At 45.1% G+C, this 19,482-nt stretch overlaps 1 protein-coding gene across 1 annotated transcript in view; it reads left to right on the forward strand.

Annotated features, from left to right (window-relative positions):
- Positions 1 to 19,482, forward strand: part of ARHGAP31 (Rho GTPase activating protein 31) — a 55,753-nt gene that overhangs the window by 15,904 nt on the left and 20,367 nt on the right. Inside the window, exons 2-3 of the mRNA XM_048933742.1 lie at positions 17,069 to 17,171; positions 17,670 to 17,814. Coding sequence (XP_048789699.1) covers positions 17,069 to 17,171; positions 17,670 to 17,814 — 248 coding nt within the window. The remainder of the gene's footprint in view (positions 1 to 17,068; positions 17,172 to 17,669; positions 17,815 to 19,482) is intronic.

Genomic DNA, 19,482 nt, shown 5'->3' on the forward strand with positions numbered 1-19,482 from the left:
AAGCTAGCTGATACATACCTGTGAGTTCCATATTCCAGCTCCCTTTCCACCCTGAGTCCATCAAGACGTCATCCACCCAAATGTTTGCCTGCATACTGTAAAACCAAGGGGACATTAATAAACCAGACTGTGCTGTTAAATCATGGCAACGCGCCCAGCATTTCACATCAAGGGTAGTGTGTTATGTGATTCATACCACCATCTCATGATCTCCCCAGAGCCATCCTAAAGCCTGGGATGGTCTGAATACCATGTGTGTGTCTAACTCTGTATGGGACTGAAGGCCCTCTGTGCCTAGAGGACCAACGCATTGGTCTGTACCCCACAACACCTAAATCTGCACTGATGTCTCCATGCAGCCTCCTCCTTTCTCTGCCTGGGTGGGCTGGAAGCACAGCTGGCCTGACTGGTGTCCCCTAGGGGGTCAGCTGTCCTCTGATGTAAAGCTATGGAGTAGAAGGAAATGTGCAAAGCTTTGTGTCAAAGCTGGATAGTACAGGGCTATGCAAGCCAAGGGGCTCAGCTAAGAGTGTGCTTGGCTTCATGCTGTCCCATGGACCCTTCCTGACATGTGGCTCTCAATACCCAGTGTGTTCTTCTAACATTTGGAATCTCTACAATAGAACACTAGCAGTAGAAGGGATTCACGTGCTGGCAAAGAAAGTGTCTTTCATCTTGTTCCTGTGGCTCTGAAAAGTTTGTTGGTTTTTTTTTTTTCTTCCACCCAGCACTTTTAACAGAGTGCCTCCATTTCAGTATGCTGTCTTTTAGCACTGAGCTCCTCTTGAAGCACAGGCTGTGTGGCACTGGGCCAGCTCCTGACCTCAGTAACACCAGTATAAATCTGGGATGCTGCAGCCAACTCGTGTGGAAGTGCTTCAAATCTGCATATATAGCAAGTGTTCCCTGTTGTACAGGAGCCATGATTTTGTTTGGCAAAACAGCAAAACCAAAGTGATGTCTACGTGACTTGGGTAGATGTGAATCTGTCCTGTGACAGACTGCTTTGGTGGCACCCACATTTACCTTGCTATCACCAGAATGAGGCACAGGTTAGCTCCAGAAAAGCCCAAGGGTTACACCAGAACAAACCCAGCAGGAGTGAGAAAAAAGAATTAAATTTTAGGTGGGTTTGCCAGCAGCAGGTAACACTATTGTTATTCACTGATGTTGGCATTGAAGATGGTGGTACCATCATCTCCCAAAGAAACAGATTGTGTTGGCCTGAATCTCTTGTAGGACAGAGCGGTGAGAAAGCATTGGTGAGATTGAATATGTATCAGAGGAGCACTCAAGTGGAAAGCCTCAATGACAGTGACTGGATGGGATGTTCTGGGCACCTGGAGATGAGGTATTGTCTGTTTTGAGAGTGCTTGACTACAGAATGACTTTAAATGAAGCCAAACTTCAGACAAATATTCTAAGGCTTGCTGCAAAATTCTACTTTGATCAGGGCCAGGGCCCTTCTCTACTGTAATTGGAGAAAATGAATTGGTTATAAACTGTGGGAAAAACAACATCATGTCAGAAGGTCCATTGAACCTAGGAGAGATGCAGAGTAGAAAGCATGAAGAGCCCAAACTCATTCCTAAACAAAACCACATCCATAACATAATAGATACTAACCAGGGAAGTGCAGCAAAGCTTTGAATCTTCTGTCTTCAGATGGAAGCCAAACATGTTATGTCAGAAAAACAGAGAGCTCAAAGCTGGTATTCTGCAGCAATTGGCAGGCAAAGAGGGGAGAGCAGCACAAATGTCCAGAAGTTCCATGAGGATCCACTGTGTTAGAGATATTTCACATGGGCAGGGGAGTGATGCTGAGGCAGTGGAGGTTAAACATGGGTCCTGTGATGGGGCAGAGAAATATGGCCTGGGTTTGGTAGCCGACTCACAGCATATCTTTGCTCTCATCTCTCCCATGAGCTGTCCTGTGCTGCTGTGACAGCAGACACATTCTGTGGGTATTCCTCACGGCCGGGCTCTTCATGGGCTGTCCCTTAGCTTTGTACGGAATGACGTGAGCCAGCATGGCCAGCAGTGCTGTCTGCCTATGTCCCACTCTGGAGTGGCCCCAGGGGCCTCCAGGCAAAATAGGGAATATCTGGAGGAGTGAGCATCCATCCCCATACCCGAGGAGAGACACGAGCTCTCAGCATGGTCTCTGGCCTCTCGGCATCGCCAGCTGCAGGCTGAGAACAAAGTCTGTGTGTCCCTTAGTGAGCCAGGGCAGCTGGAGGTGGATTTGTTTTCTGTTGATTTCATGGCAGTGTTGCTGCTTCAGGGCACTGCTGTGGTGTGAGGAACAACAACATCCCAGAGGAGGCACCCAGTGAATTGCTGACTGCTCCACGGCTACCCAATGTGCATGCCCGGCATGGGAAGCGGTCAGACCACCCTCGTGGCATCAACAGAGCCATCATGTTTGCTGACATTTCAAGGGAATGCAGAAGGGAACAAAAGCTGGGAACAGATGCCTTTGATCCAGTTTAGAGCTGCAGCTGGAAGATATGGGGCTGAATCAGAAATGACAGACCCAAATCCCTTTTTGCAGGGGAAGTGTTATAAACCTCAGTTCAGACCCCAAAAGTAGGGTTTGAGTTTTTCTCGAGTGAAAAAGTCTACACAGAAAAGTGAAACAAAGATCAGAGGTAAAGAAAGGAAACCAACGGTCAGTTAAGAGAAGAGGATGGGAAAAGCGAGAAGTTTGGGGTTACTGATCTGTGAACAGACAGGACATCACATCTTCACCAGTGAATTCAACTTCTCTTACCACCCCCAACCAACCTCCATTCCCTGAAATGATCAGAAGTAACACATTTTCTCCCCAGATGGCCCCTGGGTAGCTTCTCACCATTATTGTGGTATTCACTTATGAGAGAATCATTCAAGAGGAAAAAAGAAGAGAATTGGAAAGGAGACCAAGCCGCAAGGCTTGGATCCCATTCCGACATTCCCAGCACAGGGGTTCTGCTGTCTGGTCTTTTGGTACAAGACTAACCCTTACAGCAACCAACCCAAAACACCACTTCAATAACCTGCTGGCACTCTCTGACCCAAATCTCCTGCTGTGGTTTTAGTCTGTGCCTCCAGATTTTGTCTGAAGGTTTGGGTAAGGAGGGTCCTTCTGATTTGTTAAGAGCCCGGGAAGAGTTGAGCCTCTCCCAGAAAAACACATCTGGGTGAGGTTTTCAGCTTGACCTTTGGGGTCAGTGCTTCTGATAAGCCAGTTGCAATCTGTGTGTGCTTTATCAGCTTCCGAACTTTCAGAGGTGAGTTCCTATTTACTCAGAATTTGGATGCAAGAAATCTGGCTGTGGTTTAGCTACAGTGCGGGTGTCAAAACTGCAAGCTCTACCCGTAGCTCTTCCACTAACTCACTGCATGACCTCAGGCTGCTGGCTCATTTCTGTTTCTCATTTTTTGCACCTATGGGATGAGAATGATACTTCTCCTGTGTGAATTTGCGGCTCATTGCCGAGGGGTTGGATTTTTGCTGATGGAAGCGAAGAGTGTTCTGTAAGGCCGTGCTGGGGTTTTATCCTCACAATGGGGGGACGTGAGATACAAATAAGATTTCAAATGTGGGTTTGTTGTAACCTGAGGGCTGAAAAGCAAATCCTAGGACACTTGCCTTCTTTTTCTTTTCTTTGCTGACAGGAAGCACACACAATAGTCTGGACTTTGGCTTGCAAAGAATGATGCTGCCATCCTCGCAAGTGTGCAGAGAGCAGCAGACGCCAGCCAGCCCCTGTGGATATCACTTGATATCCATTAGAGCTGGCTCCTGTTTTGCACTGCGTTCCACTTCACTATTGAGAGATTTCCTTTATCCCTAAAATCAGAATAAAAACGTAGAAACTCCCCATAAATAAAAGTTATTCTAAAGGTGATAGTACATGGGAAATAATGATGTTGAAGTACTTCACCTTCTGGAAACAACATATTTGGATGGTTCTTTGGTTGAAAAATTGAACCAAATCCTTGCATTTCTGTGAAACATTTTGATTCTGTGAAATACACTCTTTCCCACTGGAAAATCATTCTGCTGGAAGATTTTCAAGTAGCTTTTCTTCCTGCGTGCTTCAGTATCCAATTCAAACTCCAGCTGCTGGCTGTGGTCGTCTCTTCTTGTAGCAAGTGCTGGCACTCTACACTTTCCTTTGCAATTACCACAGTGTGCTCTTCCAGAAGATCTTGCCGTGGCTTAGGAAGCATTACCTGATAACAACATGGGAAGGACAGTGGGATTATTCTGTCTTTGCTGCAGAGGCCTGTGCAGGACCATTCCCTTCAGAGCATCTCTTGCCTGATCCTGAGTATCCAGGCAGTGTAGCTCACGCCCCTTCCCTGGAGGAGGCAATTCTACAGCATGATTCTACGTCTCACTCCTAAGCTGTTTTTCCTACTGCTCAACCTACATTTCCCCTCATAATTTCATTCCGTCACTCCCAGTTACAGCCTCTTGATCATCTGGAATGGGCCCTTTCCCTCCACGGTGTTTATACCCTCTGCAGACTGCTATTGTGCGTTCACTTCTCTCCTAATTCAGGCCAGCTGTGCCTATTTACCACCGTCACTTTGTTCTTCCCTGCGAGTCAGTCCCTGTAGATCATTAGTTTCTGTTCCTTTTCTCTTCCTCCTCCCCATATGCAATGTGGTATCCTGTTTTCCTTGTAACTGTAGCCATGCATAGGGCTAAAAGATTCAAGGATTTTTCCATTAATAATCCCCACACCCTCTTCCTGGTCAGTACATTGCTTAAGAGCGATTGAGGTAACTCATTCACAAACAGCAAGCCGTACTGAGAGAGAACATGAAGGGAAAATATGAACTCGCTGGGATCCTGGGCTGTGCTCCTTCCTCGGAGCAAGACTTTGCTCAGGAGCAGACTTGGAAGCAGAACCCAATCCTGCGGCATGCCTGGTGTCCTCAGTGAGGTTTATCTCTACTGGGCTTTAGCTGCATGGGGTTGGGCTCCAAGTGTCCAGCATCTGCTGCCCCGGCCAGCTTCTGCCACAAGAATGTAGGTGGGTTTTTTTGCCTTTGCATCTTGCCCTCTCACCAGCAGATTTTGCAACTGCACCTTGAGTAAGAAGCCCCACTTTGCTCTCTTGCAACTCAGCTGGCTCTGCCAGGCTTGGGGTCTGTTGCATAAAGCTGGAGTCATTTTGTCAGCCTCTGTGGCAATTTACACGCAGTGGCTGGAAGAGTAACCCTTTATTTAGAAGGTGGCCAGGCAACAAATAGGAAAGGAAGGAGAAAAAGCAAGTTACAACAGTGAATTTTATTGAAATACACATCAAACATCCCCAGAGGACCATGACTTAAAGGGTCTGGTCCTGTTTTGGTTATTGCTAAGCACTGGGACCCCACAGTAAACCCTCTTCCCACTTTCCCTCTTTTGGCAGTACTTTTAGGTACAGTGTAGAAAATGCAGGGGGACCTATTTCCCTGGTCATTCCCTAGCTAAGGGAAACCTCAGTTTGCAGAGGAATGTGTCCTAATGTAAGCCAGCTCCTCGCCCAGTGCCGGAGGCTGTGGCAGCCGCGCAGCTGAAATACTCTGGAGGGCAGGAAATGCCATTGCGAGGGCTGGCTCTGCTGCGTGCCCGCGTTGCGGTAAAGCCTGCAAACAGGCGTTTCCAGGCTGCTTCTTGCACAGTGCAGAGCCTCCTATCACCCTGGGTGTGTTCATAGCCTGCGTGGGTTGCAGTTGGTGCAGTATGTACTTCACAGCCCAAGTCCTAAGGGTGGTATAAATACACACACGGGCTCTTCTGCACCCCGCATTCTTCCCTGAGCGTGCCATGGTGCCCAGAAGGCAGGTTCAATGCGCTCAGGCCACTTTGTTCTCCATAACTCTTGGTGGGATGTGGGGAAAGCCCATCAGCTTCTCTTTATGGAACAAAGGCAAACTTTAAATGCTGTGGTCCAGGGGAGATATAAAAAGGTGTTGGGTCAAGCTCTCCTTCGTCTCCTGGGGCATGCAATGGCAGTGTGCCAAGCTGAAGGGCTTCAGTCTGGTGTAAGCCATGTTCTGCATTCGCCATCAGCTTCTCTGCTGTTGATGAAACAGCGCTGGCAGCAGCAGAGGTTCCTCCTTTTAAAAGAACAAAATCGAAGGCCATGATGTGGCATAAAGGTCTTGGCATTTCCTGCAGCTTATGACAGCGCTGCTGGAGCATGGAGGCTGTGGCTATAGCATTTCTTTTGTGAACCTGCGCTGCTTAGCAGTGGGAAATTGGCAGTTGTAATTAGTCTCTGATGTTCTCTGCTAGTAAGTGATTTCTCCGGTACTCACAAATACCGGCATTGCTGAGACACAGCTCTATTGCTTTGACCTCTTCTCCCCTTCCTCCTCATGGAGATGGGCTCCAGATATGTCCTGATGTCAAACATCCCCCCTCTCCTCCTCTTTACATCCCTACTTTTGTTTTTATTCTCAGCCTCAGTAGAGGAAAATGGCTCCTGCTGGTCCTGGTGGAAAAGGATACATGTGCGGGCAGGAAGGCCATTTGCTCTGGGAGGAAGAGGGGCCTGACATCAACAGGAAGCGCGTCCAGGCGAGAGAGGCCTTGAAAACAATGTCAGCCTGGGGTCCAGGGCTCAGTGGCAGGAAATGAAGGCACGCTGGTGTTTTCAGTGCAGAGGAAATGATAAGCACTACCTGGTCTGACTTGGAGCAGAGATAGCGTGGTGAAAAAAAAAAAAAAAGAGAGAAAAAAAAAAAAAAAAAAGAAGAAAAAGATTGTTTTTCTTCACACTGGTTCGGAGCCTATCCTTTGCCAAATGGAAAACAAAATAAAGAGCAAAATATGGAATGTATCAGGAATCCGTTGGGGGGCTTGGGAACTGAGGAGAGCAGTTGTGAAGTGACGAGATTTACTGCTTTGGTAACAGCTGGATATTGCCTTTTTTTTTTTTCTCCCCATTGTTAGCACAGAAAATGACCCTCAGCTCGATAACTGTTGCCATGCCTATTTATTGAGAGATGGAGGGAGGGGGAGGCTGTATCCCAAGTCGTTTTTTGTGCAGGAGGAAAGTCATGGGGACAGTTCTTCCCACAGAGGAGCCCATAGCACCCTATAGACAGATACTTCTCCTGACTTGTCCCTGCCAGATGAGGGAATAGAAAGCCTTTTTTGGGGAACGAGAAGGCAGCTTTATGCTGGAAGAGTTAATTCAGCTTGATTTTTTTTTCCTTCTTGTTAGGAGCTGTAAAAGCCATACCATGCCTCCTTTCATCAGTTTTCCTCTGACAGCACCAGTTTCTGGTTCTGAAACACTCACCCCTCTGCCCTGCAGCTCAGCTTTGGAGAAACCAGGCCTTGTGGTTGGGCTGTGTCTCATCAGTGCTGAGTCCTGGAGTGGAGGCAGCCACAAGGAGCATGGTAGAAATACTTTTCTTCTAAACCATCCTGCCTAGCATCAGCCTCTGGAAGGCTTGGAGGCTGTGTGACACCATCTGCAAATGATGCTCTGCCTCCTGTGCTACCCTTGATGAATCTTGTGAAGGTCAAAGAGCCTTCTTGCAACACAAGATCTGCCTCAAGACTGGCAGATGGTGCAGTGCTGTTTTCCCTGTTGCCTCTGCAAGAAGCCCGAAGGTGCAAGCACCAGATCCAGAAGTTGGGGCCAGGCTGCTTAGCAGTCTCCTTTAGGGCTCTTTACGCTTCATGACGGATGGAAAATATGATCCCTGAGATTAAGGCTGTAAGACGTACCTTGGAGGGCTGCAGCTTCCAGAGGTGGAAAGGTACAGCCAAAACGCCTTCTTTCTCATGGGCTACTCTTCTTAACTGAGCTGCTGAGTGAAACCAACCCACTGAGACATCCCAATGCAGAAATACATGCATGCACGAGGAATTAATCCCCAAACAAACCGCTTTCCTTGTCTAAGAGCAAGTACTTAATTCAGAAAATTCTTCAGTGTACAGTAACAATATGCAAGGCAAGGAACTAGCTAAATGAACTTTGTCTGGAATGAGAGAGCACAGAAAATGTCTGTGGCAGTGGCTTACTCCCTGGCTAGCTGAGCAAACTGCAACAAATGAGGGAACCAGCCCATAGTGAGGCATGTCCCGGACCTATGACATCAGCCTAGCAAGGCTTTTGTGGCTTTTTACTTGGTAAACACCATCTGTAGGCCTTTGGATTTCATCGAGAACTTATTTAAGTTCTTTAAGAAGAATTTCCTGGCAATATATAGGAAATCTCTCACATACATGTACATGCATGCATACAAGCATCTATTTGTATGTACACACAAAATATACATATATATATATGTATGTATGTACACACCCATACATTTACACCTACATGTTAATATACATGTAGATAGACAAGTATTTATATATATGGGTACGTGTGTCTGACCAATAACTGCTTCTGGCAGAATTTTATACGTTCCTCTTGAACACAGCTACCAAGTCTACTGACTGCAGCAATCATACGCCTTGGGCAGCATTACTTAGGATGGATAGAACAGCAGGTCATTTCATCAGACAAACATCAGTGATCCAAATCACTCACAGCTTGATCCTCTTGGAACGAGGACTAACTTGTCTTCATTCTCATCTGAGCAGGACTGGGAGGAACATTTAGAGATGACCTCCCAATGCCAGCAGCAATCTCTACTCTCCATTCTGTGTTGAACGTCACACTGTCATACCATCATTTTATGTTTGTGAAAAGCTGCTAAAAATGCTCCTAACAGTCCTACGCTTTGTCTTCTAGGATTTGAATGCCATGGTAAAAAGAGTTGGATGTAGAGTTTTTCTCCTCTTGTGGAAAATGCAGCTGAATTCAATGGGATTTTTTCTATGAGCGAGGTTCCTTGGGTCAGGCCCAGCCAGCCTTGCAGTGAAAACACTCAGTCTAAATATATGCTTCTGCAACTGTGCAAAGATGGAATGAATTTCATAATGCTTGGCTTTAAACTGTAATGTCTGATTATTGCTAGTGTCTTCACACGTTTGTTTTCAATCACATTGACATCATAAAGCTTTATTTACTTTTTTGGAAAGTCTGTTTTAATTTGCCTTTCACTTCTCATTGGCAGCCTTTAAGGGTTTGTTATTTAGGCTCCTCATCTGTCTGTCTGTAATATATAATGATTCTCAACAATTTCTCCTGCTCTTTGCCCTAAGTTGTTGACTCTCTGTAAAACAGCCCATTTGGAGTAACCACTAGAAATTGCTGTATCCAGTCTTCACCAGGAGAGACCTAGAGGCAAGATCAGTGAGTAGCGTGAGTGAAAGAGAATTGCTGCATGATCTAGTGTCAGTCTGCATCAGCCCGTCAGTGTAACAGAGGGCAAAATGAGAAGGAAAGAAAAATATAGCATTGTATATAAATACGTGCGGTGAGATTCAGCCGAGCAAGTTTTCATCCAGATGAAAGCTTCACCCAGGACCTGCTTCTCAGTGACTTTGCATTTTGCAAAAAACAGAGACCTGGGCTCTCAGAGGGGTGACTGATCCCAGGTCTTCTTTTAAAATACCTGAGCTCACTGGCAGTGCCATTTTGCATTAGCTGACATCCCTGGATGTGTACTGTAAGGCTGGTGAATGGCTGTCATGTACACATGCGACCAACTCACTGTGCAGAAAGCTTGGAAAGGGCACCACAAGTACTGATGGACCTCCAGCCTACCCCTGAGTGCTCAAAGTGACAGTAGTGATTTGCTGGGAATGAACAGCAGGGAGAACTGCAGATTGCCTGGCACAATAAAATCTAACTCAGAAAGGATTAAGGAGTAAGCTAACACTGAGAGCCAGGCATGGAATATATGAATTGATCACCTTGGATTCTCCAGGTTCTGGGTCCTAAGTGTCTTTTGTAAGAATTCCCAAGCATCAGTTGCATTGTTTCTATGCTCTTTACAGCCAAGAAATAGTTACAATAGTATAGAATTGTTCCTAGCATCGTTTTGGTGCTGTATGATGAGCAAGCCAGTATCAGCTTGCAGACTCAAGTAGAATATGGATACTGTGAACTATTTGTTACCTGACTTGCTGCTGAAGCCCTTCTAAATGGAAGCATTCAGGTTAAATGAAAGCAGGAAAAGCTGCTGAGAGCAGGAAAAAACTTAGGAAATCCATTTTTTTTTCTTTGTTTTGTTACCAGCGGCAAAGTAGATTAGCATGGCTTACATAGATGTCTGTGCTTGAGAGTGGAGAAAGGAAGAAAAATAGGATACAGTGTGACAGCTGCAGTCCATAAACTTGTTGATTGATTTGAATGAAAGGTAGTCAGTGAGCACTCAAGAGACTAGTGCCTTGAGTACTGTCCATCCATTCTTTTTGGCATTCTTTTCTTGCAAGCTGCTACCCCTGGATCCCCTGAGCTGCAGCATCGATGCTGTCCCACTCGCTCCTGCCACAAAGTTATAAAAGTTAGGAGTGGAGATATCCTGTTTGGTTATCTGGTCTGTTTTTTTGTTGGTGTTTTTTTTTTTTTCTTCAGGAAACCCACAGCAGGATGTTTCCCTAACAAAACTATTCTTGTATTTAGTACAATCTCTTCTCAAAAGTGCCTGCACGACAGAATTTGCTGGCCATGTCAAGATATGAGCTGCATTTCAGAGGGCTAGGGTGACTGCTGGAGTTGAGAGTCAGGATTGAATTTTTGCTTATGCAGTGCTTTCTCTGAGGTTTTCCTTGGTGTACTGGTCAGGCTTTTTCATTTCTTCCTGGAGCATCCTGGTTGTCAGGTCTGCTTTGGAAAATCAGGTGTTCCCACGTAACTTATCCTTATAAATTGTTTAGAAATGTGACATGTAAGCTGAGTGTAAGACCAGTGGGAAAAAACCTTGCCAGTGCTACCACTGACTTCATTCAAAATCACACAGCGTAAAGGCTATGCTGAAGTGCATTTGTTTGAAATCCACCTGCCCCAGTCCAAGCAGCACTTAGTGCTCCCATGTCCCACACCAGCCATGGAGGTGGCTGGCTCACAGCATCTGTGTTTGAGCCCATTCAGGATGGTGCTGTCACTGCAAGGAGTTGTGCTGACCTTCCTGACGTTGCAGAGATGTTTCCCACAGAAACAGAGGGGAAAAAAAATACAAAGAGTGTGACTTACACAGTGATTCAGTAGTGCTGTCCATGCAGACAGGGTCACCTCGGCACCAGCTATTCATACCTTTTTAAACTGTGTTTATGGCAGTGAGTGGGGAAGAGAGAAGGAAAGCTCCATCGAGATGATTTGGTTTTTAAGCTTGTTTCAGGTTGTTTAGCGACCTCACACTGTTCAAACATAGGTGTGCATGTGTGTGTTCAGGGTGGTTCTGGTAGCTTGGTACTTGCAGCCAAAGTAAACACTAGCAGTTAATGATGAGACCATTTTATTATCTCTTCATATGTAAAATGAATTTATTGCTGGGAAAAAGCATGCGCAAACAACCCAGAGAATTAAGTCTCCTGTTTGTCCTGGTAGGCAGAGCACAGTTTCCCCATCCCCAGTTCTGCACCTTACCTCTGGGCAGAGGAGGTCCTCTGCAGGGGTTCCAGGCACTGCAGCCCCTTCCATCCCTGACTGCTGCTGACCAGGGCACTGTGGAACGCAGAGGAGGTGATGCCTGCAGGCAAGGCAGGATTCATTCCTAGCTTTCATGGGTTGGGACTGGGAACTGGGAAGCAATCTGGAATCCTGGCTGCTTTGGTGAACCAGGGCTTGAGTGAGCCGTGGAGAGAAGAGCACGGTTTGATCTTTGGAATCTACTTCTCAACCAACCTTGTGCCTAGTAGAAGTCAGAGGAAATCAGCCAAGCAGAAATAATATTAAAAAAAATAATCCAGTGAATCAGCATTTAGGCTCGTGATTTAAAAAAGGAATCATCAGGAAATGAAGAAAAATGTCACACTTCATATACTAACTCTCAAGCTCGTTGCCACTTATACAGTGCTGTTCCTTTCCTATGACTAAGTGGCCAAGTTAATGTATTGGTGTGTTCTAAAGCGTGTACTGTTTTGTTATGTTTGTGTGCACAAAGAAACATCTCTTGCTTCATACAGACTGAAACACTTCCTTTCTAGAGGGAAACACCTCCTAGTTCAGTAATGTAAGAAGTTGAAACAAGAGACTGTTTAGATCTTTATTGTTTCACAAACTGACATGATGTGATAGGAAACGTGCATTATTGTTAAGAGCAATGGAAGAAAACCTTAACAAAAAATGAAAAATACCTAAATACTTTAAAAAGTAAGAAACTGAAATGATGAAATACAAATGCCAACAACTTTTTTATGGCACAGGATTCATTCTTTGGGAAATTTTTGAAAAAGAAAACTACAGTTTCTTGCAACTCAAACACCAAAAGTTGATCTTTCAAGTGAAATGAAATGCCTGTATTTATTCCTCTAGTTCCTTGAACTAAAATTAAAATAAAATTAAACTCCTTCCATGTAGCATAAACAAAGCACTAAGGAGAATCTGAATAGCTGTCATTAGTTTTTATCCATGGCAGGAGATTTCGGAGAGAATAACAGAAGGAGAAAATCAAAAAGGAAGCCTGCTGCTATTCAGAGTTCAGTTTTGTACAGTGTGCTCTGGACAAGATGACCCAGTCCAGGTTAGTTAAGTATAAGCACAACCTCATTGGATGGCATCCACACTGACAAGTTTGTGTGGCTAACTTAGCAACCTCCTCCCTAGGATCCTTCTATGCTGCATGGACACCAAGAGTTTATTCTAGAAGGCATCACTGAAGAACACGGGCAGTGGTTTGCATCTCCTCGTGGATTAGTATCTTCCTTGCTTTTGGCTGTCTTTGTAAGATGGGGTAACTCCCTCTCTCCTTGTGATCCTCTTAGGGCTGATAGGTGATTTAACTGAGTACCAGCTGAAAGGTCGTTTTGGTTTTGATCCTTAAAGATCGGCCCAAAGACAGATGAAGTCCTTGCCGGATAGAAAGAGATCTCCTTGCTCGCTGGTGGGAACCTTTGCTACACCATGGCTTGGAAAGGTCAGGAGAAGGAAGAGAGCTCTTGTTCCACACTAAGATGTGAGGGGCTTAGTGCACATCGCTTGTGCTGGAAGCTTATGGGAACAGAAGAGAGAGAAGTAACACCAGGCTTGGTGGGAGTGGCAGACAAGTAATGAAGCTGGCATGAGCTGTGGTCATGGAAAAGACCCTGCTGAAGATAAGCGTCTGTCTGCTAAGCTTGGAGGTGATATCTAGTGAGAGTTGAATGAGTTACTGTGACTGCTTTTCTGGTTTATTTTTGTCTAGGGGAAGAGAAGTATTGTCTTTTGTGTGCAGTATGTTTATAACTCAATTTCCCTTCTGACTGATGCTTTGCTCCACACTCTCCTCTCCTCTTCCATCTGGTTTCTATTGTAGTTTTAAATGAGGACAGTTTGGCTGTCTGGCAGAACAAGCGGGGTCTGTGTGACACCAGCTGCCTCTTCCAACTTCTAAGCTTCCAGCACAGTTTTAATTATAGAAGCGTCAAGAATTGGAGACCATCCCCCCTCCCATTCAGTGCCTGCACGCACACACAGCTTCTGCTACAAATCCCCATCCCCATCTGATCTTCCTGCAGGAGACACCCACAGCTCTGGGACTGTTTCATTCTGCACCTATGGTTGGTAGCCAGATCCAAAATGATCCAAATATTTCAAACATGGCTGGAAGTGGGAGGGATGGCCACTCAGATCCCATATCCCTCAAGTGCACTGAAGACCAAGCTTTATAGGCGATCAGAGCTGCTTAGGAATTTCAGAGCTGCAGGTTTTGCTCAAAGAAAACACTTATTGTGCTCCAGTTTCATACAAGTGCTGCATTTAGGGACTTGCTTTGCAGGAATCTGATGCAGTCCTTTCACCTCCAAGGATCTGAGGTCAAAGTCTGTAATTTCTGGTTGCAAGTGAAATATGTCCTATATGGGATTTTATTGACATCACGAAACTGCCACACATTTTGGCATAACTAGCTGTTTCTCGTCACAAGAGTCAAAGACCTGGTATGGCAGAAAGTCATGTATATAATGAATGAAGGGCACTGCCAGAAATACAGGAGAAGCCCAGGGCTGGAAAAGAAGGGCGGGTTGCAGGGCTAGAGATATTGACAGAGGTTGGTGCACACTGTTCACTCGGAGTCTCCAAGGTCATCTCTATTGTGGAGTCTTCACTCACTTTCAAAAATGAGTTGAGTTTTATATGTTTGCTGCAGATTATTCTCCTTAGATCTGTTTTTATCTTACCTCAACAGATGGAGCTGGCCTTCTCTGGTCTATGTATAAGAGGTTTGCTTATGTGCCTGAGGCCTTCTGACCTAATTTATCCCAAAGAAACTTAAACCTCAGCAAAAAAAAAAAGATTATTTAATAGGTCTCACTTGTGAGAGGTCAAATTAGATGCAACAAACATCAGTGTATGCATTTTTATTTGGCTCACTTGTTCTTAACACTGGGGTTTTAAAAAGTATCTGACAAAGGGCGCTGTTGGTATGGACTATAGTCATGTGGCTACATGAAAGTCTGTTTAATTTTCTAACAGACTTTGTCACATAGCTTTCCAGCTCAAATAGGATTTCTGTTCAACTAGTCTTCTTTTTCCAGATAGCATGGAGTGGTTCACCTCTTGTTCCACCCCAGTGGATCGGAGGGGAATAGGATCAGCCTAGCTTTCATTTGACTGCTTACTTCACATTAGTCCCCCCAAAGAGACCTCAGCCAAGAAGGCAGTCTTAATGCGCCACGTACACATAACTTCTGCCACAAAGACAGTGCAGACTAACCAGACAAAAATGAAGAGGAGGCCTGATGTCATTTGCCTTTCCTTCTCTTTATTTCTAGCATGCTCATCATCATATGATATAAGTTCTCTGTTACAGTTACAGATAACCAAGACTTATTTTGGGATAGGAAGGTCCTCTTTTTTGATGTGTCACTTGGGCTTTTCTCAGCAAGACATTTAGGAAATTGTATACTTTTGGTTTGCTCTGTATCCTTCCACATCACCCAGTTCTCTTAGGAGTTGGGTGCTGGAGGCACTGCAGAGAATGTTTTCCATGTTCCTCAGGGAAGTCACTGGTGTAAAAAAGTCCATGACTGCTTGGTGAAAAGCTTTTGCGCTGTAACTTCACCAGTTTCCCATGACTGTTGTTGTTGCAGTAGGGTAAGGTCCCTGCCAGAGGCTCAGCTGCCAGTTAGTCTGAACCCAGCAGTGTGAAGCTCTTAAAAATCAGCATGAGGACTTTAGGTGTGATCCAGCGTGGCTATTGGGCCTGCATAATGAAACCATGCTAAAAAAACAAAACAAAACAAAACAAAAACAAAACCCACCCAGTCAATATTCTCTGTTCCTCTGAACAGAATTCTCTGGCCTCCATTTGGGTTGGCCACGCTAAGGGACACACAAGAAGGACCTCTTTATCTCCCTCAGTACGAGCTGAGAGGCAGAAGAGTAGCGCTTCCCTGACTCTGGGCTCAGCAATAGCGTGTCACCGAGGCAGGCCCCAGCCTGGGAGCCCTCCTCAGCCAGGCCTGCAGCCTGGTCTGTGTGGTAGTGCAAGCCCACGCTTCTGAGAAACCACGAGCTGCCTCCGGCCTCAGTGGCACCTTGGAGAAAAACAACAATATGCCAGCCTTTTGTTTTTCAGGCTGTCCTTGTGGTGCTGCCTTTGGATCCTGTGTGATGAAGCATGTGCTAATATGTCATTATAGCCCTGAACTTGAGCAAGAAAGATCAGGGAAGGTCCAGCCAGAGGCATTATCTCTGTGGTGTCACAAAGATGCAGTAATTGCTATGCCTGGTTTTCCAGTAAAACGTGTGGCTTAGCCTGTTTTCTTCTGTGCAGCTTTCCGAATGTGCAGTGCAGCAGAGTCAGCATTACAGCAAGGAACTTCAACTTTTGCATTTACTGGCTTCTGTGCTTATGGCTGTGTGAAGCACTGCGTTAAATACACAGTAGTTTCTAGCACCTAATAAGGAAGGACTCTCTTACTGTTATTGTTATAGCTGGGGTTGTTATAGAACTGGGGACAGGGAGGCTTGGTCTGACCAAGAGAATGGGGGGGGTTCCTGTGCCTATATAATGGGAAAAAATAAACACAAGCTTTGGATCCAGGTCTGGATGTAAATGTTGTGCCTCAGATTCCTCTCAGCTTGAAAGCTGTTAAGTCCTTGGCTGGTTATGTTGATGGAGTACTTTTGAAGCCAATGTCAGATTTTGCCAGTGTGCAGATCTAGTCAATATTTGAACTTTATACCCCCTCTGTGGGAGTTTATGAGCAGTAAACCATGGGTATGTAGGCTTATATGGAAGTGTGAATGCTTCTCTGAGTTTTATCCAAGTCCATCAGTCCTTTTGGCTTGATTCAGCAAGGCTGGAGCTCTATCCTGGGGAGAGGGGATGTTCCTGGGCCCTCACGCTTTACCTCATGCTTTCAATTAGAGTGAAATTGCCTCTTTTTCTGGAAAGGAAAAAAAAAGAAGATAGAGAAAAAGAGAAGCCCTACCTTTCTTCCCACAGTGTTTCTATGGCTTCAGGCTCAATAATTGTCTCATGTCAGCATGATATGGCAGAAGCACTGCATATCCTCAATCCACAAATTAACCATGGATATTTTGTGGGGTTTATTTTTCATTTGCCCTCTATTTCTTCTGTTATTGGACCCTTCTCTGAGTCTGCTGAGAGCCTCTGCTAAGTGTTTGATGGAATTGTCTCCTCTGCGGTGACTTATGGAAGCTCTCAGTACGTATTCACTAGGGATCACAAAATAATAGGGGCTGAAAGGGACCTCTGAAGATCATCTGGTCCAACCCCCTGCTAAAGCAGGTTGCCTACAACAGAAAAGCATCCAGGCAGCTTTTTAATATCTCCAAAGAAGGAGATTCCACAATCTTTCTGGGTTCCAGTGCTCCGTTACCCTCAAATTAAAGAAGTTCTTTTCCAAGTCCAGATGGAACTTCCTGTGTTCCAGTTTGTGGCTGTTTTGCCCCTCATCTGGTTGCTGGGCACCACTGAGAAGCACCTGGCTTCATCCTCTTTTTCAGATATTTGTAAGTATTGATAAGATCTGCTCTCAGTCTCTTGCTTGCTTTTTCTCTCCTAGTCCCCTATGTGCTGAAGAGCTGTGCGGAGTTCATTGAGACTCATGGCATCGTGGATGGGATCTATCGCCTCTCAGGAGTGACATCCAACATTCAAAAGCTGAGGTAAGGTTTGAATGCTGGAGGGATTCAGTGACATTGCTCTGCATCTTTGTGTTGTTAGTCCCTCAGGCACATACTGGGGTCAACAGAGCTCTGCACTGATGCAGAAGGGAAATGGTGTCCAAAGCTGGTAACAGGGAAATGCAGCATTTCAGGGATATAATACATGACTAAGAAAAAAGCCTCCCTTTTACATCTGTTAATGGGAAAGGCCCGGAGGGTCTCAGCACAAATGCTGAGTTGTTCTCTCTCACTTTAAAACAAAGCAATCTCTTTATATCAGTTTAGAGGCCCCTTGTGGAACTCTGCTAGGGAAACCAGAGACTAGTCAAAGTCTTGAGGCCTGGTCCCAGAAGCCAATCTGGCCCAGGCAGTGGATAATAGAGACATCTTTGCTTTTCAGTCTGTTTCATCCTCTAGCTGTGAAGAAATTATGCAGAGTGGAGTTTTGACATGATACAGCTCTTACTCATCTACACTGCTGCCTCCATGTTGTTTCAGACAAGAGTTTGTTTCTGACCAATGCCCAGACCTGACACGGGAAGTTTACCTCCAGGACATCCACTGTGTGGGGTCACTCTGCAAGCTGTACTTCAGGGAGCTGCCCAACCCTCTGCTCACTTATGAGCTCTACAAGAAATTCACGGTGAGACCCCTTTCTGCCCTCATTCCTAACCAGCAGCATGGACATGCCACAGGTTCCCCTGTGACAGCTGTTTGGGTTTCAACTCCAATGTCCTGGTTTCTGGTGCGTGCATCTGTATAAACACTTCTCAGTGCTCTTCCCTTCTTATGTTGTGCTGTCTCTCTTTCTCTGTCCTTGCTTCTTCCCCGTACTGCATGTTTATTTTTTTCATTTTCTCTGTAGTTTCCTTCCTTTTGTTCATTTTTTCCCCACTGCATTTCTTCCCTGGTGTTACTCTTTCTTCCCACTGTGCATCTCCTCCCAGAACTCCTAATTCTTTTTCTTTTCCTCATTACTGTCCATCACTGGAAGCCTCTTGGGTCACCTGGGGCTTGTGATCATAATTAGTAGGAAGTGATTTCCTCTTCCCCGTCCCTCCCACAGTCCTTGACACCTGAACAAACGGATTGCTCAACCCACTTGTAATGTACCAACTTTTCTGCACTGTAGCATTTCCTCAGAGGTTGTCAGAGAGCAAATGACAGCACAGATTATGCCAGCTATGACATATCAAATCCATCATGCTCATGTTGTAAATACAAACAGCAGAGGGAAGTGGCAGCTGGCCAAACAGAAATCTCCAACCTTGTTTAAAGGGATTGTAATTCAAAGAGTAGTAAGTCAAACAGACGTAGATTATACATGGATACAGCAGGAGACTGCAGGGAGCTGAGAAATTAGACCACGAAACCTGAATTTTTAAGAGAGTTGGCTAATTTTGGTGACAGACAATATTTTATTAAAAGGTGGCACAGCAGGCTACACTTGTCATTAAGGTTGCCTGGTTCTTACCCTTCTAAATCCATTTTCAGTTGTTTGTGACACCAACAAATATAAATCCAGTCATTCAGGCTGAAAAATCGTCCGCACTAAAGGTGTGAATTTTCAGCTACAAACGTTCACCATCTTCTTCAAACAACTGCTACGGGGGGATGGGAAGGATTGTTTTTTCAGAGTTAGAAACATCCGTCCTTTGTTAAGAATTTCTATCATCCTACTCTTCCTATTTTCTGGGCGGTGGAAGGGACAAACACTGCCAAAAATGTTGGATGTTACAGAGAAGACATTTTGTTGACAAAATCATGTTTAAGCAACTTTTAGCTTCAAGTGCTGCTATCTGCATTTTCTCTACCCTCTGTCAAGCACTTGCAAACAGCACTTCACAGCAGGCACCGGGAGAGACCCACAGGGTCCACACAAGAAGACATTCTTTAAACACTCCTTGTGCAAAAGGTCAGGGAAGTCAGGTAGATGCCAGGGACTATAACTGAGCTGAGGAACACCAATTTACTAGTCTTGCTATGCTGCTTGAGACAATAGTGCTAGGTGTCCTGCTATTTTGACGCCAATTTTTAAGTAAGAGTTGGCTGTGTTTTGAGGTGGTGGATAGTAAAACCTAAGTCAAAGCAGATCTGAAAAACTGTTCTATACTCTCAGGATATGGAGATCCTTAGTATGTAAGACAGGCTCTCCAAAATGGAGACAGTAAGAATGAATAGGACCTTGAAAATACAGAGTATTACTCATTCATAGTAACTGATGAGCCTCATTCTTGCTGGAGATATTTGGCTAGTGTCTTTCTGGCTATCACTGCTGATTTATGAAAGAAAAGCGCTATAAAGGAAACGT

The sequence above is a fragment of the Lagopus muta genome, chromosome 1, assembly GCF_023343835.1.
Source record: "Lagopus muta isolate bLagMut1 chromosome 1, bLagMut1 primary, whole genome shotgun sequence".
NCBI classification, from domain to species: Eukaryota; Metazoa; Chordata; class Aves; order Galliformes; family Phasianidae; genus Lagopus; species Lagopus muta.